This window comes from Sebastes umbrosus, chromosome 20 (genome assembly GCF_015220745.1).
Source record: "Sebastes umbrosus isolate fSebUmb1 chromosome 20, fSebUmb1.pri, whole genome shotgun sequence".
Taxonomy (NCBI): Eukaryota; Metazoa; Chordata; class Actinopteri; order Perciformes; family Sebastidae; genus Sebastes; species Sebastes umbrosus.
The window spans coordinates 11,767,227-11,787,863 of NC_051288.1; the positions used below are offsets into that span (position 1 = coordinate 11,767,227).

The 20,637-nt window shown below is 39.6% G+C and overlaps 3 protein-coding genes across 4 annotated transcripts in view; 1 reads left to right on the top strand and 2 right to left on the bottom strand.

Moving 5' to 3' along the window:
• rhbdl1 (rhomboid, veinlet-like 1 (Drosophila)) overlaps positions 1-8,635 on the bottom strand; it is a 63,545-nt gene extending 54,910 nt beyond the window's left edge. For both annotated transcript variants that reach the window (XM_037756088.1, XM_037756086.1), the window contains exons 1-2: positions 8,066-8,635; positions 7,882-7,979 (exon numbers count right to left, since the gene is read on the bottom strand). The gene's annotated coding sequence lies outside the window, so the exon portion shown is untranslated. The remainder of the gene's footprint in view (positions 1-7,881; positions 7,980-8,065) is intronic.
• Positions 5,706-7,090, top strand: LOC119480024 (histone H1.0). Its single transcript, XM_037756092.1, has one exon. The coding sequence runs from the start codon at positions 5,901-5,903 to the stop codon at positions 6,495-6,497; it is 597 nt and encodes a 198-aa protein (XP_037612020.1). The 5' UTR covers positions 5,706-5,900; the 3' UTR covers positions 6,498-7,090.
• Positions 8,636-8,840: 205 nt separating the features above from the next.
• On the bottom strand, positions 8,841-20,391 carry rhot2 (ras homolog family member T2). Its single transcript, XM_037755446.1, has 19 exons — positions 20,090-20,391; positions 19,408-19,466; positions 16,961-17,042; positions 16,766-16,809; positions 16,211-16,264; positions 16,037-16,089; positions 15,640-15,748; positions 15,368-15,469; positions 15,130-15,228; positions 14,915-15,023; positions 14,704-14,824; positions 14,382-14,466; positions 14,026-14,171; positions 13,790-13,890; positions 12,285-12,415; positions 12,104-12,184; positions 11,900-12,022; positions 11,312-11,514; positions 8,841-10,993 (listed from the first exon to the last, which is right to left on the bottom strand). Exons 1-19 carry the CDS (start codon positions 20,124-20,126, stop codon positions 10,876-10,878), a joined length of 1,857 nt encoding a protein of 618 aa, XP_037611374.1. The 5' UTR covers positions 20,127-20,391; the 3' UTR covers positions 8,841-10,875.
• Between the last annotated feature and the right edge of the window lie 246 nt (positions 20,392-20,637).

A 20,637-nucleotide genomic window follows, 5' to 3' on the forward strand; every position in this document is an offset into this window, starting at 1 on the left:
TTTAATATATTTCCTTCCTCATTGCCACTTGTTTTAGTATTTTGGAGTGCCTGGATTGCCTTCCTGTCTATCCAATCATACTGTATGTTGATGATTGGTGTACTCTATGGAAATAATGTTGGAGAAGTTGCTAAAAACAATAATAAAAAAAAACATCTAGTTTTAAGAATGTAACTGTGATTAATAGCTAAAGTTGACTCCATCTGAATTTTTAAACAACGTTCTTTGATGTTACATTATTTCACAATGAATCAGTGGGATTTTTCCCTCCTCATATTTTTTAGCGTGTAGATTAAAAACAAAGAAAACATTACTCTCTTGACATTACACGGCAATGGGTTCAATTTGTCTAATTTTGCAAGAGAGAAACAGCACACTGGAGGGTACATCAATTTGTTTTTTAAATTATTGAATGCCATCTATTAGTAAAACCTGCATTTTAAACAGTGCAGTGGCTGGCCAAGTCTACAGCACGTAAGAAAAATTACACAGCAAATACACCAAAAGGGTGTGACAAATCTATATCCTTGAAAAATAAAAACAATACTCAATACTAAAATTTTTGTGCAATTGTAGTTGTTCTATTGAGTGATTGAGTGATACTTGTTTTGGATATACAGTATACTCAGTTCATCTAAGAGCTATAAACTCTATACTATATAAATGATGAGCAAACACACTGGAGGATTGGTACTTTACCTGGGGCGACATCGCATTCGCCATAGCTGCCCCCTCCCTCCCAAAACACATCATAGACTGCACCAACCTGTCCATATTCAATCAAAACTCACCTTTTCAGAACTGCTTTTAATGTGTAATTAATGTTGTGTTTTTATATTATGATGTTCTTCTTTATGATCATTTTAACTGTGTAAAGTGTTTTTGAGTTTCATGAAAAGCGCTATATAAATAAAATGTATTATTATTATTACTACTGTATTACCTAGTGTATTTAATCTGCATGTTACTAATTCACATTAATGTTGAACTCTTTTGACTAATGCATTTTGTTTCATTTTAGGGTGCAGGATAGTCTCTAGTTCACAAAGCGAAATATGCACAAAAAAAGTGTAAATAATCAGTAAAACTGTTTGTGAGATGCGATTTTAAAAGTGTAAAGAAACCCTGAGGACTCATAGCAGAAAAATGAGAAATGATCTACTCTAAAAACCCGTCTCTCTCCAGACCTTCTTTTCTCGCCACCTGAGTAAATAGAAAATGATCTGATTTAATTTCACCTTATCTGACGTTCAAAGCCAGAGTAAACGATCGGAGACAGTCTTCCAATCAAAGAAAGAATGCTTTTAACAGAGCACAATGTGATCATGTGTTGGATAGTTTTGGACCTTTTTTCGACAACTGATCCACAGCCCAGATATGGACCCACACACACTGAGGCCTTCAGTGGCGAAATGGTGGGTGATGTTACCCAGAATGCTTTGGGCCAGAGGCAGGACAGGACTTGAGAGGCAGCTAAAATTACAAAAATGGCATCAGATAAATTTAGGAGGTGTAACGGCGTAGCTGTAAATACATGTGTAATATACCTCCCACTCGACTCTCTCCAACTTCTCACAAATAAACCAGCACTGGGTGAAGCGTTATGTAAGCTGGATATATTTGAAACTCAGACACTGACATGACCAAAGAAACAATTGGGAAGCTAGATCTCTGTGTGTTGGAAGCAGATGTGAATGGCTGTATAGCCTCCTGAGACCCGCAAGAAAAAAGCTTTTAATATGCAGTATATTTTATATTTTCTTTTACATAATTTAGTAGGGATGTAAGAAACATATCACATAGGGTTTTTCTCAATAATGTTGTATATCTATTTTTGTTTTTAACGTCCTTTGTAGTGGACATTGGGTCACTTTTTTACCAAAAAAATGAAAAATAAAAAGTACAATACTTGGCACGATTTGGTAATGATGTACTGTCCGTGTACTGAACACTGTCTGTGTTTCTGAATATTTTCCCTTTAACGTTGGCTTCGAACACTTGATTTTAATGTGTTTTGTATGATACTATGCTATGTATTTATTTTGCATTTGTTTTTTGTTGTGGCGTCTGAAACTTTAATGTATGTTTAAATGCTGCTGTCTTAGCCAGGTCTCTCTTGCTAAAGAGATTCTTAATCTCAATGGAGTACCACCTGGTTAAATAAAGGTTAAATAAAAATGATAACACAATAATTGTAATTTTTTTCCTCATTTGATGAATATTGGAAACAAATATAAAACACATTTAAAAACCTGCTCTATTGTCTGACTCTTCCTCATTCATTTATTTTGTTTTTTTTCTATTTTACTGAAGTATGGAAATGGTTGAAAATGAGTAGAAGCAAGTCCAACTGTCCCATGCAAAGGATAACAAAATAATTGCAGGTTTTAGGAGGATTTTAGTCTTTTGTATTCTTGTGTGCTGATGTGTATGTATGTGCATATGTAATTGTATGAATATGTATATGTTTGTTTCTTTATTTTCCCATTCTATTGTTTTTATTTAATTATCTATGTTTCATTGTATTCTGCTGTCTATGATGTGAATCTCCTTGGAAAGCACTTTGTGCTTTTGGGATTGAGAAGTGCTCTACAAATAAAATTATTATTATTATTATTATACAAATCCAAAAGTATGGAGTGAATGAGTGAATCATTTCAGTCAAAGGACTAATGAATGAATCAACTAATCCTCTGAGCTCTGTCCACACCACAAAAGGCACAAAAAAATAAAAAATAAATAACACAGCATGGGTATGTTTATATTCTGGCAGGGAACAATATCTATCAATTATGTCCCAATTATCAGTCGCCTATGAAACAGAGAGTGCACTGCAAAAACGGCCTAATAAAAAAAAAAAAAAAATGCACTGATCATTATAACATCCCATTATATTCATGATAATTACTTGTAAATAGTGCATTGTGAGCCAGTCAGTTTGGAGAGCATCCCCTCCCTCTGTCGGCGGGTAAAGGGAGTGGTCTAGTGTGTTTTTGGCTGCTGCTTTTTTTTCAGCAACGCTTCCTAAACGGGGCACAAGAAGACAATAACGCTCCGGACTATATCGGTGACAAAAAACAACGCACCCATAACCCCTCAATTATACACCCCCTAAAAAAAATGACCAAAACAAAGCTATATTTCTGCACCACATGGCCGCAAACAATAGACACGTTATATTCATGTTACCATAAGAGTGTATTTATAGCTAGTATAAAAGCATAGAAGCACTGCGTGGCCTAATGACGCTCCTCCCTTTCTTCACATTCAAATTGCGCCACACACATGTTTTTTATTCACTCAGTCACCTTATAGTCGCTGTATTCACTCGTTCATTCCTTCACCCTTCATCTACTCCTCCCATTCCTCTCTTATGCACTTGTGCTATGTACAACTCACCCTTTCATATCCCTCCCTCCCTCCCTCTTCTGCCACATGAAAAAAAAAAAAAAAAAATCACCCATTCACTCCCTCCCTCTCTCTCTCCTTGTTTTCACTCCTTCACGCACTAACTCACACTCCCTCCCCTTTACGCACCAAAAAAACGAAACACTAGTCAACTCACTGTGAGGACACAGGTGGAGATAGGAGGGGCAGATGTAGTTTTCCTCACTAAATATAACTTAATTTTCACTATTTATTGCCTACAATAATACAACATATACATATAATGCCTAATTACAAAAAAGGTATAGTTGTGCATGATGTTATTTTTAACAACAGTGGACACCTCATTGCTTTAAAATGGGTTTCTCTGAAAAAACAGCCTGGTGTTGTTTTGCATCATTGAGTATGGATGAGGACAAAAATGGTTATTATACAAAAAAAAAAAATAGTGTCCAATAACTTCATTTTCACCATCTATTGCCTACAATAATACAAAATAATACATATAACATCATGCCCAATTATAAAAGGTATAGTTGTGCATAATGTTATTTGAACAACAGTGGACACTTCATCGCTTTAAATGGACAGTCTGTCTGAAAAACAGCCTGGTGTTGTTTTGCATCATTGAGTGTGATGTGGATGAGGACAAAAACGGTTATTATAAAAAAAAAAATAGTGTCCAATAACTTCATTTTCACCATCTATTGCCTACAATAATACACAATAATACATTTAAACATCATGCCCAATTATAAAGGTATAGTTGTGAATAATGTTATTTGAACAACACTTCACTGCTTTAAATGGGCAGTCCCTATACACTGTCTCTCTGGAAAAAAAACAGCCTGGTGTTGTTTTGCATCATTGAGTATGGATGAGGACAAAAATGGTTATTATAAAAAAAAAAAAAAAAAAATAGTGTCCAATAACTCAGGACCACTAAATGTAACTTCATTTTCACCATCTATTGCCTACAATAATACATATAACATAATGCCAAATTATAAAAGGTATAGTTGTGCATAATGTTATTTGAACAACACTTCATTGCTTTAAATGGGCAGTCCCTATACACTGTCTCTCTGGGAAAAAACACAGCCTTGCATCATTGAGTATGGATGAGGACAAAAATGGTTATAATACAAAAAATAAAAAAATAAAATAAAATAATGTCCAATAACTCAGATAGTCATGGCACAAAAGTCTGGGTTGAAAAGCACTACTACTACTCCAGTGGCTGTGACTTTAGGAATCAAAATGGCGTTGCAGAGAGAGAGAGACATCAGACCTGGTATTAAAAATAAGAAATAAAACAGGAGAATTAGAATAAAAGTTTTGGAGGTTTTTGTTGTTTAGAACCTCATAAACCTCATTAAAAAATGAAAAAAAGCCCAAATGTCAGAGCTGTTATTGCCTGTGTGGTGTGATGCGCCAGTTTCCTGAACAAAAGAAAAGACATCACTGCGACCATAGATATTGAAGGACTTTGCTTTCGGCTGCAGCACCCCCCTTTTTTTTTTTGCAGCTGGACTCACATCTGGTCACACCTGCAGCCACAAAATATGAAAAACGGTGATCAATTTGATGATCCGGTATCAGGAGTCCCTGATCTTTTTGGAAGGTGTTGGCAACTTTCCTGACAATGGAGCTCTGAGTGGCGACTGCCCATAGTGACACTTATAAGCCAATCTGTGCAAAAAAACAGCAAATCCAGCAAACCTTTCTGCACTATGCCCACCCATGTGTACCCATATCATCACCCCGAGGCTCACCTGTCACTTACATGTTGTGACATTTCATTTATAGGAGGTTTAACAGCAAATAATCTCGACCACGTCATTCAAAGTCAATGGCCGGACTGTGTTAGTTGGGAAAATGTATCCATGTATTAAAAGCAAAAACGCAAACGCAATCCGACAAAACTGCGTGCATCCCTTCGAGCATAGATGCAATTTCCACATGCATTGGATGCATTCACCCGAAGTGCCCTCTGTTTGGGTCAATTTAACGCGAATTGTGCAAAATTGTTCACATCCCGCGTTACTTCCAGCGGGTTTTCCCGGAATAAAAGTTGCTCGCTGCGGACGTGAACGCGTAAAAAGTGTGTCCCCGTGAAGCCCAATGTCTCTGCTACGTGCTCATTGTGTTTAGTGGATCAGTACTCCTCCTCAGCTTTGATATTTGTCAAGAGTTGGAGGATGAAGAAACACAAACGAGACGGCGCCAGTTCCATGGAGTCCGCTAGATCAGCTGCTGGCAGTTGGTGTTCTCAATCACGTCCGCAGATAGGCTTCATAGAGGCTCACCGAGGCGCCTGTGGAATAAGACACTTAAAGGGAGATCCGGCGGACTGACGCGTCACTTTCAGAGGACATTTATCATCTTCTTTTCACTGTCTAACAGCTTGGACTTTCAGGAGGAGAAAGCTTTATATATCTTGTGAATATATTTCGCTTTTTTTCTGAAATATAACACCCCCAGTGTGGACTTTTTTCAACTCCAAAGTCACCATGGCAGAGACGTCCACAACTCCAGCCAAAGCCAAAAAGGCAGCAAAGCCCAAGAAGCCTGCAGCTCATCCTAAATACTCCGAGATGATTAAAGCAGCTATTGTTAACGACGGCACTCGCGGTGGTGCGTCCAGACAGGCCATACTGAAGTACGTGAAGAAGAACTACAAGGTGGGCAACAACGCAGACGTGCAGATTAAACTGGCCCTGAGGAGGTTGGTGGGGAACGGGATCCTGCGGCACACCAGAGGCATGGGCGCATCCGGATCCTTCAAGCTCATCGCGGATGACTCCAAGAAGTCCGTCAGCACCAAAGCGCCGGCACCTGCTGCCAAACCGAGGAAGGCGGTGAAACCCAAAGCCAAGAAGGCAGCTAAGCCCAAGAAGGTGATCAAGACGCCGGAGAAGCCCAAGAAGGTGACGCCGGTGAAGAAAGCGAAAAGGGTGGTGAAAAAAGCGTCTCCGGTGAAACCGAAAAAGCCACCGGTGAAAAAGACACCGGCGAAGAAAGCGAGCAAGCCAAAACCAGCAAAGAAGGCACTTAAACCCAAGGCAAAGGCGGCCAAAAAGACGAGCAAAGCAGGAAAAAAGAAGTAAAGGACAACATTATAAGAGAGTGACTGTAAATATGAAATGTTTTCGTATATGTATTATTTTTGTAAGGTCTCATCCAAAACTTATGCTGTTTTTACACAGTTTTTCTCTCAATTTGCACTAGATTGCTGTAGAATTAATTTTATTTGGGGGTTAATAATACTGTTCATTTCTGTCCCATCCTTTGGATAACACAAAGTTGCTGAAATTGCTGAAAATGGAACAAATAAAATAAAAATGTACATACAGCCTTTGGATCCACAAAAAGGCTTAGACTTGCTTGGAGGAAAAGAAAACAAATTGACATACAAGTTGAACTTTATGAATAGTTATTGTTAATGCACGTGGGTCATACTGAAAATACACATGTGACAGTGATGATGAGCATTGTTGAGCCTTTACAATGTGCAGTGGACGTCAGCAAGGTTTCCCCTAAAAGAGGCTCTGGAGTTGTCATTCAAAGCTCCATTCTGTATATTCCCCTCCTGTTCAGACGACTCATTACTATACCAACATCCCACTGTGTTCAGTCGCTTTTAAAAGACTGTTTATACTGCAATTCAATAAAACCTTTGTCATCTTCTACTAAAAAAAAACGTGTTGGTCAAACTTATTGCGCGCATTTTACGCGTGCGTAATGCGCTTGGTGAAGAGGACGCAGGGAGTTTTATGCCTATCATAAATTAAAATGTAATCTACTAAACAGCCAAATCACATCGTCTCCTCTATTTATATATATATATATATATATATATATATATATATATATATATATATATATATATTTACACCTCAGAAAACCAATTTAGTCATGTAATTACAGCAGCTGTGCACCAAGGTGTAGCAGACAAAAGCCCACACCAGTGAGAGGTGATTTTGCAGAGGCACATTGGTGGATATGCAACATAAAACAATAGTGACACTTTGGGAAGACAGCATGTTATAAATGACATTATGTGAGTGTTAAGTAAGTATATAAATGGCATTATGAATTACATTGTAACTGCTTTTACCATCTAGTCATGAGGGCACAAGTGATATGAAGTAAAAGCCTGTATATATACACAATAGAGATTCTATTCAAAGTAGTCCCTTATGAGAATATGGGGGTGGTAAACAAGGCCAGGAGATTAATTTGAGGGGAAAATGAATGTTCTCTGTAAAAAAAATCTGGTGTAAACATCTCAGTGTGCAGTCAAAAGCTGCCCTGAATGAAAAAACATAAAGGTTCATTTACAGCCGTTATTTACTGTGTTTTTCCCCCGGTTGTTCTGGCACATGAAACTACATTCAAAATTCAAATATCCTCTTTCCCCCAGAGTGGCTGCAGAGCAGCAAGGAGGTGGCTTTTGCAGACACACCCAGTGCTTACTACCCTGCCTCTCACCTGACATGCAACACTGCCATCCTGTGGTGTCTTGCGACTCCTCCTCCTCCTCACTGCAGACACCAGCAGCAGCAGCAGCAGACAGACTGGACTCAAAACTGATGAAAGTCAAGATAACACACACAAGTTATCCTTTGTTAGTCATTATTATCTGTAAAGACAGGTGTAAGATCATCAAACTGACCTTGTTAAACGGCTTCAGGCTGAGTGATCAAAGCAGAGCATCCAGACTCAGCAAAGGCACGCTGTTGATGTCGGGAGTAATCCAACATGAATTCTGACAGCACAGCAGAATATACCACTATAGGAACCTATTACTTTTAGCAACAAGATTAAGATGATATCTGGGACATTAATGATAACTCCAATAATACAGTGTTTAGAACAAAGCTGATCAGTTAGCAACGAGTCACACACACACTAAAAGTACAGTAGAGATTAAAACAAAATGTGTGTGTTCAGGTCTCTGGAAAGGCTGAAAATTAAAAACAAAACTAAATTCAGTCCGAAATTATCAGCCATAAAAAAATTAGATGCTACGAATTAACAAGGTGAATATGGGGAAAAAAGGCACTAACTGTAAGACATATTAACATAAAGTACAGCATTCAACTTTCATCCAACGATTAATCGATTAGTTGTCAACTATTAAATTAATCGGCAACTATTTTGGTAATCAATTAATTGGTTTGGGTAATGTTTTAAGTAAGAGAAAAAAAAGATGTCTGATTCCAGCTTCTTAAATGTGAATATTTTCTGGTTTCTTTACTCCTTGTGGACAAAACAAGACATTCGCGTCATCTTGGGCTTTGGGAAAGACTGATCGACCCATTTTCTGACATTTTATGGACCAAACGACTAATCGATTAATCGAGAAAATAATCAACAGATTAATCAACAAAGAAAACAATCGTTAGTTGAAGCCCTATCAAACATCAATAACATCTTTTGGGCAAAAGTTCCCCACCCAGTCTAGTCTGGTCTGGTCTTTTATTAAGCATCTAAATCAGTTCAATTTCAGTAAGAAAAAACAGCCATATTTTAAAAGTCACACAGAAGTGTATTCTGCAGAAACAGCAGGTCCCCAGCGAAATTAAGCAACAAAACATACATGACTGACTCATGTTGGAAAACAATGCAATGGCAGATTATGTAACAAGGTGTATGCACAGTGTCAGGTGTATGTACCCTAAATACACTGCTCAAAAAAAATGAAGGGAACACTTAATCATCACAGTATAACACCAAGTCAGTGAAACTTCAGGGATATCAATCTGTCCATATAGGAAGCACAAGTGATTGTGAATCACTTTCACCTGCTTTGGTGCAAATGAAAGTGACAACAGGTGCAATGGAGAGGCAACAGCAAGACAACCCTCAAAAAAGGGAATGGTTTTGCATGTGGTGGCCACAGACAATTGCTCTCTCCTCATCCTTCCTGACTGATTCTTCTCTAGTTTTGTGTTCTGCTAGTGTGCTTGTCACTGCTTGTAGCATGAGGCGGTACCTGCAGCCCAATCAGGTAACACAAGTAGTCCAACTCCTCCAGGATGGTGCATCCATACGTACGGTCGCAAGAAGGTTTGCTGTGTCTCCCAGCACAGTCTCAAGAGCACGGAGGAGATACCAAGAGACCGGCCGGTACACGAGGAGGGCTAGACAGGGCCGTAGAAGGGCATCCACCCAGCAGCAGGACCGGTATCTGCTCCTTTGTGCGAGGAGGAACAGGAGGAGCACTGCCAGAGCCCTACAAAATGACCTCCAGCAGGCTACTGGTGTGCATGTTTCTGATGAAATTCACGCAAGTTGGATCAGCCTGTGATTTCAATTTTTTAACTTTGATTTTCGGTGTGATTTTGAATCCAGCCCTCAATGGGTTGATGATTTTGGTTTCCGTTGACCGTTGCTACGTCATCTTGTTCTCAACAAACTATACAATGTACGTCAGTAAAGATTTTACACTTGAATAATTAGTTCATCAAGATCTGATGTATGATTTAAGCGTTCCCTTCATTTTTTTGAGCAGTGTAGAATAAAAAAAATCACAGATCATCAACTTATTTCAGTCTCAATTAAAATCAGTGAATTTCATTTCAATGTGAAGAGAAGAGTGGAAGCAGAGATTCATTTGACCAGATGTTTTCTAAAAGGTTTTGCTTGGCCTCTTTTTACTGGAGATTTTTTTCTGACTTCTTGCAGATGCATAAACAAACCGCCATTCTTCTTCATGCGCATCTCTCCCTGCAACAGCAGATCAGTGGAGGCCTTGCTGCTAAAAAAAACATTAAAATAATAATTCATTCTCAGGCAAAATGATGTGCCTAAGGGGCATGCTATGACTGCTCATTGCTGCTGGAGTCATTTGGCAAATCAGATTGAAAACATCTCATATCTGTGGTGGTATGGTCAGACGGAAGAGGGGAGTTCATTGGGGAGTTCCAGCATTCAGTCGCAGCCAATCGGGATGTTTGCTCTGCTAAAAAAAGCTCCATGTGCGGCCCTTTGGTTCCAGTCAAGTCAATTTGGCGTATTTTTCCATTATGCTTAGGAAACACTGCATGTATATAAAAACTCTCCAATCTCACCATTAACACTTAATAGAGGGGAAGGCAATAGATTAGATGCAGCTGTCCCCCCTTTGATAAAGCACCTGTTTGGACGTGGACAGTTCTTCGCGTATCAATGCACCGAGCGCTGACAGGCTAACTCCTACTTAACCTGGTTGGACGATGTAAGGCAGAAAAAGCTGGGCACAGCAGCGTGGGGAATAATATGATCACTAGCTTCCAATTGCCTTTGGACTGTTGCGATCAGAGGGAGAAGACAAAGTGAGGAAGGGCAGAGATGTGAAGAGTTTTCCTGGGAGCCTTTTGGGGTGAAAAGTAAAATGGTGCGGTGGCTCTGAATCTGGTCTCTGAGGTTTGGTTTTGATGGATGGATTGATGGCGCGTCAGGATGAAAAAGAAAAAGGAAAAAAAAGAAGCTGGTTGTTGATCATTTCAGTCTGGCGACGGCTCTGTAGATAGCAAAGCCCAGAACTGCAACCACGGCCGAGCCCAACGCCACTCTCAGCCAGAAGGATGTGTTGCTCATGTCTGAACCATTCAGGTGTCTGGAGAATGGAGGGAAAAAACAAACATTAAGGGTCAGTTACACAAAGCAACACACAGCTAATACGTTGAGCAAAGAACTAAAGTTCTATAAAAATCTGTCCTGCAGTGGTTGGACTTTTGAAAACTAGAGCCAATGAAAATGTGGGACATCGTCTCAATATGTGGGACGAACACCAAGGGATAAAAATGCTGTGCAGTCCCTCGTAAAGTGGGACACCTGGTCATCCTATTCTCCGGTCACTGATCTTTATATTTGACAGGTTTTCAGTGATGGCTGATTTTACATAACAGCAGTAGTTGGTCTAACTAGAACGTACGGGTATACTGCTGCCCAGGCCAGCCTGGTGTAGATGTTCTTGCTGGTGGAGTCGAGGAACAGGCTGGAGAAGGGCAGCGGTGGAGGCAGTTGGTGTTTATAACAGAACTCCGCTGGAGTCATGCCGTGGAACTGCTTGACCTCAGGAAGGTCCACCTTGGAGGCGACCAACACACACGGGATGTTGCTCTCCATGTAATGTTGCTAAGGAAGAAGTGGGATAAAGAGTGAAAACGTTGAGAGAGAATCTTATTTTCAAGTTGGTCATAATAAAATTGAGGTGAACGTACATTTATTAAACCTGAATAATAAATGTAAACAAACTAAAGAAAAGTCTAAATCATTTTCATCGTGACTTGTACTTGATTATTTAGTTTATTCATTGGTGGAGACACCCATTTGGAGCCTTTTTTCCCCACTAATAATCAGAATAACAGGCCAAAATGATCAAGGTGTTTCCTCTTGTCAATACCTTGATCTGAATAAATACTTCATTTAGGAATATTTAAGGTTGTTTTAATCCCTTTATAATTATTTTGACAGATAAATGAATCCATTAAATGCTCCTGTAGCGTTTGCCGTCACTGACCTTGTATATACTGGCACAATAGTCGAAGGAATGTGGGTCACTGGCGTCGTACATGAGACAAGCAACATCACAGGAGGCGTCTGATGCCTTCAGGAACTCCACCTCCACATCCACCTCATTGAGCTGCACGGGGGAGAAGAGTCAGGCATTAGTCAGGGTCAGAGGTTAAGGGTCAGCATTAAGATCAGGATGGGAGCTCCTTACGATAAGGTATTTCTCCTGGTTGCTGACTTGGACAGTGTTTATGGCATAGGGGGAGAAGGCACTGCTGGAACTTCCTTTATTCTGTGGAAGGCAAAGAGAAACACATAAAAAAGAAGTTTATCACATTTTAATAACGCAACAATTAATAGTTTCAGCTATAGGCTAGCAGATGGTACCATACCACAACGTTGCGGCCCACAAAGGCCTGGAGGAAGGCGGTCTTGCCCGTCCCTCGCGGTCCGATCACCTTGCAGAGGAACACTGACCGCTGTGTCTGGCGTTTCTCCAGGTCCACCTCTTTCTCCTGAGTTACTGCACACATAAACAAGCAGAAACACAAAATATAAACACAATGCACAAACACACAGGGCTGCCATTCTGCCATTTAGACTTTGACTAGCTTAGCTACACATTCACAGCTGAACCTCTGCCTTACCTCATGAAATGCTTAGATGGCCTTTGATTTTCAATTTCAGATTTTCCAATTTACACTACTTGCTAGACGAAGTTAGAACAACGGAGGTTTCTACACACTACAACAGACATCATTTGTGAGCTTATCAGTTTCCAGGCAATATTATTAATAGCCCTGAGGTGGGAGGCCAACATCTCCAAAGTAACCATTTTAGGATATCTGGCGCTTCACCACTCTATACTGTCAGACTTGACTCAACTATTCATCAGTCTAAACTGTACTCTGTCAACCCCATCTGTTGTGGGACTAGATGAAAAAAAATCAGGGAATCAACAAAGCCTTAGGATCGGTCCTCCAGGGGGCAATGAATGTCTGCACCAGACGCTGTAGCAATCCATCCAACAGTTGCTGAGATATTGCACTCAGGACCAACGGATTTGACTGATAACCCAACTGACAGGCGATTAAAGCGACCAACTGGCATTGCCTTTCTTAGAGCGATACTGCCAGCATGGCTAAAAATAAATGCACAACAACAATTAACATCGATACTACTTAATGAAAGGTTGATTCAGCACCTTAAAACGCAGTAACTGAGCACATGCTACGACCAGGAACTAGTCCCCTTGTTAAAAGATCTGTGTTAATCTCTGTGGCTTTTTGACCTCTCTGACATCTAAAGCAGGGTCACCTAGAGGTGATCACCTCTGAGACGGACACAGAATGTGTGCGATTAGCAGCAGTGAGACACATTAAATCACACTTTACAATCTTGTCCGAGCTTTCCCGACAAACCGGCCTCAGACTGACACTAGTTAACACACAAAGACACTACTACCTTATACACTCCTCATATTAGCTCAATCACTAATCAGTAATCATCAGTCTTTTAGTTAATGCTCACAAGAAACACAAGAACAAAATGTATGTCATATGTGGGGAGTGCACTATATATCAAACCATGCTTTCATGTGTGAATGTGTCGACATGCAATTTACAAACTCCCAACTATTCCTTCCCATCTCAAGGTCAAATACAAGTATGTAAATCTATTAGGTGGCAGTGGACAGGATTAAGACTAGTAATCCTCCTACAGAACAGTGCTCAGATATGAGACTGGGATTTAAGTTTTCAAAGAGGATGTGCAGTATGTCCCAGTAACTCCCATGTTCCATAGGGAGATGGTCTCAACCTTTTCTAATTTACATGCAACTGGGATTGCCTACAATGAACAGAGTCAATCACACACACATACACATACATGCACACACCTGTGATTGCGGCGGTCTGTGACTCCTGCTCAGTGAGGATAGGGTAGCCTAAGTATCCTAGGTGCTCCAGGCAACGGTGGATGTCAAAGTACGCAGAGAGCCTGCATGTGAAGGGATTGACATATATGTGACCTTTGAACTGTGCAGAACACAAATTAGATTGTGAGTGTACAAAAGTGTAAACCTAGTGCACGCAATCGCATTAAAGTCATTCACAAATCAAGTGAGATACGTACGTCCACTGACACAGGTAGCCGTGGTTGGAGATGTAGCCCTCGTCTGTGGTTGGGACAGTCATGTAGACCTCTGCACCCCATGGCATGTAAGGACACACGCAAAACAGGTTCCTCAGCTCTGTCGATGACAGGGACGAGTCTTTGTCCTGAGAGGGGAAACAGGTCACAAAACAAGGAAACCCTTCATTATTGAATGTGACATGTAGAAAACTGAGAGCCACTACTGGAAATTTACAGCAATTGAAATATGTTCCACCCAAATATATTCAATACATAATGTTTCAATAACATTTCCCACAGCATTTTAACTGTCACACTTTACTGTCCAGTGGGATATTGTTACCAAAGGTACTCACTTCATCGTACTTGTCAAACAGCCGCTGGAGGAACTGGTGACCTAAATGGTTGAACTCTGTGGTGCAGCCGACAGGAACTCGTAATCTGACAACAGAAATACAAATAGATATTTAGGTACCTGGGCATTGCTGACTAGTGTGTACAAACACAATAAATAGAAACACAGGAGAAATACAGCAAATCTGAGATAGATGACTATGTAGAATACAGTGAAAGGATCTTTATTCTGCAATACAGCCTGTTGTAATACTGTAGTTATCAGCAGTATGAAAATGTACATCCGAGTTGACAGATACAGTACAATAGTGTCACTAGACGTACTCAGGGTAAAGGTAATCATCAGTCAGCTCAAGGTTGTCGTGGTAACCAAACTTCCTGAGGATAGTCCACGTGGTTTCATGTCGGCCTCTCTGGATAAATAATGTATTAAGGAACAAGAAACCTGTAAAAGAAGAGACACAATGCTTGGCCATTAGTTGAGCGCGGCCTTGCAACAACATCGTTTAAAGTTGTCATTCATGAGTGATTTTACCATTTAGTGTCAGGCCGTTGTCCTGCACTCCATCGCTGGTGTTCTTCCAAACTACTGTCTTCACATCTTCTAAGGCTTGAGGTGCCAGAGGATTCCCAAAACACGATTTCTACACATAAAAGATGGATGGATTTTTTTTAATATATAGCCGACAAAGAGCTTTGGTTCAAATAATAAATGACAAGACATAAATGTTAAGTGATTTTAAATGGCACCTGAAAGCAGTTGAGTTCAGCGTCACTGAGGATACGGTCATTGTCCTGGTCGGAAATGTAGAATATTCTGCTAAGGGCTCGGACACACAGTGGTTTCAGCTGGGGACAGATATTGGAGGGACAAAAATGTTATCGTTATTCAACCAAGCATTTGCATGCACATATGAAAATAAGAAGACTGGGAGAGACGGACACGCTGACTCCACAGTTGGCATCACATTTCCAAAAAAGGGCTGACCTGTTTGTCCTCAGGGTCATAAAGAGGGGCGGTGGGGTGAAGAACTGCCTTCTGTGCGTAGTAGAACAGCTCTGAAATGTTTTTCAAGTTCTTTGCAGAACACTTGAAAGAGAAAAAACAGCAGGGAGATTATTTCAGATACAATTATCTAAGCAATCTAAAAAGGCAAGATAAAGAGTGCGTGTGTAAATGTTTGTGTGAAACCCGGCAACCATGTGTGTATCTCAATGCTAAGGTTGGCAGGTGTGTACAGACGGAGAGGTCAGTCTCACCTCAACGCATGTCTCAATCTCAGAGAACTGGTTCATGATGGGAAGAATGGTTTCCATTGAGCTCCCACAGCGCAGATCAGACTTGTTTCCCACAAGGATGATAGGTACTCTGACATAAGATATGGAGACAGGGTAACTCTCAATACGACACTATCATGGTTTACTATGTAAATACAGGTATTCCTGCAATACAAGATATATTGTAAGTCAGATGACATTTAAATAGTGGGAACTGCATGAGTGCACTCCCACTCCCCACATCTTGGGCTGCTGATGCTATTGGGTCTTATTCTGGGCGATTTAGTTAGCTACAAATTCCTGGATTACCAAATTAGCCAACATTACATGCAAATAGTAGAGAGGAGTGCAAAGTTCAATGGCAACAGCTGATACATACTTGTTTCCTTTCTCTGCGTCTCCGTTAACTAAAGGTATCCATTTAGTTTTGATCTAAAAAAATAAGCGGTAGAAACAAGTGCAATTTGTATTTGAAATGCATTAAGTAAATGTAATTATTATGTGGAATGCTTGCACAGTATGAGATGATGTAAACCAAGTAGATGGTTACTACCTTGTCTATCGTGTCCTCGTTGGTGACATCATACACTACACACACCACGTTAGCCTGTGTGGGTTGGAGAAAGAACAGCTGTGAGGGCACTTGTGCCAAAAACAGAATCCACAGAATTAAATCAACCTTGTATACCTTTTTATTAAAATCCCATAGAAATAACACTTCATTTCATGATACTGCAAAAAAACAAAAAACAAACAGAACATGACAAAATGAAATAAGAATGGAAGAATGACTGACCCTGCAAAGTGCAAGAGAGTTTATGTAGAAAAACACATGGAGCTAGAGAAACAACTATGAAACAGATGTGGATGTTTAGGTTGCTGGCCTAAGTGCTAGGCCTCCTAGAAATACCACTTTGTTCTAAACAAAATTGTGACAAACCTCAGAAACAGTTATATTTATTCATATGGATTGAAGTTACTATTCTTAATCAGGGATGGGTGGTTCAGCATTGCTCAAGATTGTTCCAGCCCAATTTACCTCTCAAGTGCATCTGGTTTTGATTTCAAATGTTTAAACGGCTGATGCTCTGTATGGTATACTACTTACCTTGATAATTTCATTTTTAAGGACTTCATCAGTCTGCTCTTTTTCTGTTGAGGACAAACATAAACAAATCTCAAAGTCACGATATTCAGACCAAACTACAACATCGTTATAGTGCTGGTGTCAACAAGCAGAGAGACCAGTCAAGCAGAGGACTTAATAATGGTGGTTAATGTGTTAGCCTTCTGGTCATGTTACCTGAGTAGTCCACTATGTGTGTGGGCACCTTCTCTGGAGTCACATCAGCAGGGATGGTGATCTCTTCAGCTCTGGGGGGAACCTGTTAGAGGTCAGAGGTCATCATTTAAATCAGGCTACAGCCTCCCATGACAAAAACACACTTTTTCTATTTTGCATTAAGCATGGAAACGGTTATGACAAAATTAAGCCATAAGCTGAAATGCTAGGGCAATTTACACTTTTGGAGGAAAATGTGTCAACAGTGGTGCACAATGTATTAGTCATTAATACGATATGTGTGAAATAGAACATTTCTCCAAGGCATTTTGAATAGTATCAAACGATTGTGTACCTACAATCTTACACACTTGCCAGCCATTCTACTGAAACTAATAATACCGGTCACATAGTACAAAGCAGAGCAGGCTGATTTCATCATGTCAAACAAAGCCCAAGCCAAAACCTACATTGAATTAAACCTTTCTAATGATTTGTACACTCCTGAGAGACCATTTTGATTTTTTAACAGGAATATATTGGAATCAGTAGATCAGCCTAACCACAATGACAGTATGAAACTAATTCCACTTAAAAGAAACATTACTATGTTGTAATATACTATAGTTGTCTATCTCATCCTGTAGGAAGTATTTTTTTGCAAAAGTAGAAGAAAGAGTTGTACATAATGCAAAGTAAGCTGTACAACATGCTTTTGATAGGGTACAAGAACAGCTTTGTCATCTGCAACTTGTTCTTAATGCAGACAAAACAAAATGTATGTTCTTTACCACTTCAAAAACAGCAAGATCAGCACTATCGGAGAACATTGTAACGAGAAATGGTCAACAAATTGAGTTGGTATCTACTTTTAAATATCTAGGATTCTTAATTGATGACCACTTGTCTTTTAAGGAGCACATTCAGTATGTTGTTAAAAAGCTGAAGCTCTTATTACAAGTCTTGCTTTTCTTTTCGTGTGAAACAGAAACTGGTGGAATCTACCTTTTTGCCTGTTATTATATATGGAGATGTGTTGTATATGAATGCTTCTGCTCATTGTCTTCGCAAGCTGGATAGCGTGTATCACGGGTCACTGAGGTTCATTACAAACTGTCGTTCTTTGACTCACCATTGTGTACTCTTCTCTAAAGTGAATTGGTCATCCTTATGTGCTCGTCGCCTCAGTCATTGGTATGTGTTTATCTACAAAAGCATTCTTGAAATAATTCCTTCTTACTTGTCTTCACTTTTAAAAAAGGAAAACTGGAAGTCGTAATCTGGGTTCTATGGACATTTTGCAATTTGTTGTTCCCACACTACGAACTGAATTGGGAAAGAAAGCTTTTAGGTTTTCGGCACCTACTGCTTGGAATAATTTGCAATCTGATCTTCAACTTCAAAACTTAGTTACCTTGAATAAGTTTAAGGCTCTGGTGAAATCACTGCAGTCCAGGTTGTCTGTGTGCAAGTGTTTTGTATGAGCAAGTTTTAATGTTGTTAATTTACGTGTTGTCTGTTACTTTCACTATAACTGTGTTGCTGCTATCTTGACCAGGTCTCCCTAGTAAAAGAGATCTTTGATCTCAATGGGACTAACCTGGTTAAATAAAAAGGGAAATTAAACTTTTATTAGCTTGCACACAGTGAACATCACCAAGCTACAATTTGTTTTCTTTACTGCACAAAAATGAACCAATTTGCTGAGTACTATCTGACTACTGTAGAGTAACTGTGGCCATACTCAGCAAACAGTGGTCAACACAGACTTTAAGACGCAGATGGTCAGCTACACTAAGACCAAGAAAGTGGATCACATCAGTCCAGTTCTGAAATCTCTACACTGGCTGCCTGTCTCTCAGAGAATTGATTTCAAAATACTGCTGCTGGTTTACAAAGCACTAAATGGTTTAGGGCCAAAATATATTTCCGATCTTCTGCTGTGTTATGAACCATCCAGACCTCTCAGGTCATCTGGATCAGGTCTGCTTAGTGTCCCCAGAGTCACAACTAAACATGCAGAAGAAGCAGCATTCAGTTTTTATGCACCAAATATCTGGAACAAGCTCCCAGAAAACTGCAGGACCGCTTCAACTCTGAGCTCTTTTAAAACAAAGCTTAAAACTTTCCTGTTTGCGGCTGCCTTTCATTAAACCAGATAATGATCTGATACTGCACTACAGCTTTTACTCTTTTGTGTTTTACGCTATTTTAGTTTCTATCCTAGCTTTTATTTTTAGCTTGTTTTTATTTTCTAATGTTTTAATGTTTTAATGTTTTTATAACTGTTTTAATTATGTCTTAATGATCTTTTGCACTTTGTCTTAATGTCCTTGAATGTTTATGTAAAGCACTTTGAATTGCCCTGTTGCTGAAATGTGCTCTACAAATAAAGCTGCCTTGCCTTGCCTACATGGACGTGAAAGTCCACATCAAAGGTGAATACAGCTTGTTGTACTGACACTTACCTCTTCTGGGAACTCCTCTCCAACCAAAGACATGATGAGTGATGTCTTCCCCACTTTGGCTGTTGGGAGGAGACAACATGAAGAGGATGAGAGGAGCTGCCAGAGCAAGACTCAAAGACTCAGACATGTGTGATGAAGTGATAGCAAGTTATCTGACTACTCTTTATATTATCATTTAGCTAATCAATGCTCTCTAAACTACCACAGAACTTTTAACATAATTAAAATACACGTGTATGTAGTGAGCAGCGTGGCTCTCAGTTAGCCGTTACTAAGGTTACCAACGTTACCAACGTTACTAAGGTTACCAACGTTACCAACGTTACTAACGTTAGTAACGTCTGTAACGTTACTAAGGTTACCAACGTTACCAACGTTACTAACGTTAGTAACGTCTGTATGGCAGCTAGCTAAGTTAGCGTTAACTAAGCTAACTAGCTAACAATCACAACTCAAAACAAAGTTACTCTGAGCTAAATTATTATTAATTTGGTAAGTGATTCTTTCGTAGAAAACCTTTATACTTTTTTTTCTGATAGGACACAATTAATGCAGATACATGAATTAAGCATTTTAAGACATTATCGCCATGAATGCAAAGTCAGCTAAAGTTTGTGAGTTAGCATCAGTGAGCTAATGTTTGTTAGCTTGTGTTGAGCTGCTGTCAGTGTGGATAACTCACGCTCCCCCAGCAGGAGTATCCGGACGTCTTGTTTCATGTTTCCTCTCTGTTTTGACCGACAGTCAGACGCGCTGCAGCACTACAGGGACATTTATCTTTCATTTGAATGTCAAATTTCTAGCTAAAAAATGTGCCTCCTCTCCAGTCCACAGAGATATGCACCCCAAGGTGAAACCATAATATCATTCCGGTTCACGGAGGAGAAGAACCGTGAAAACACGCCCTCTGTTGGCCGAACTCACACCCTGCTGTCCACGTTTCTGCTTCTTCTTCTTCTTTAAGGTTTATTAGCGATTGGCAAACCAGCTTATAGGTGCATTACCGCCACCTACTGGACTGGAGTGTGGAGCAGTTGATTGTGCAGAAACAAAATAAACAAATAAATACAAAATAAAATAATAATAATAATAATAATAATAAAAAAAATAAAAAATAATAATAATAATAATAATAATGAGGAAACTCTAGATTCGTTTAACTAAATCAGTTTCTCTTAAAAACTGAATAATTTCACAGTATATGTTATCTGCTGTATTCCCCAATAGACC

Excerpts from the sequence above, each read along its gene's own strand:
- rhot2 (XM_037755446.1), bottom strand. The coding sequence starts at position 20,126 with ATGAAACAAGACGTCCGGATACTCCTGCTGGGGGAGC. Across the intron at positions 16,090-16,210 it reads ACGAGGACACGATAGACAAG|ATCAAAACTAAATGGATACC; the intron begins GTAGTAACCATC and ends TTATTTTTTTAG. Across the intron at positions 15,229-15,367 it reads ATGACCCTGAGGACAAACAG|CTGAAACCACTGTGTGTCCG; the intron begins GTCAGCCCTTTT and ends ATCTGTCCCCAG.
- LOC119480024 (XM_037756092.1), top strand. The coding sequence starts at position 5,901 with ATGGCAGAGACGTCCACAACTCCAGCCAAAGCCAAAAAGGCAGCAAAG.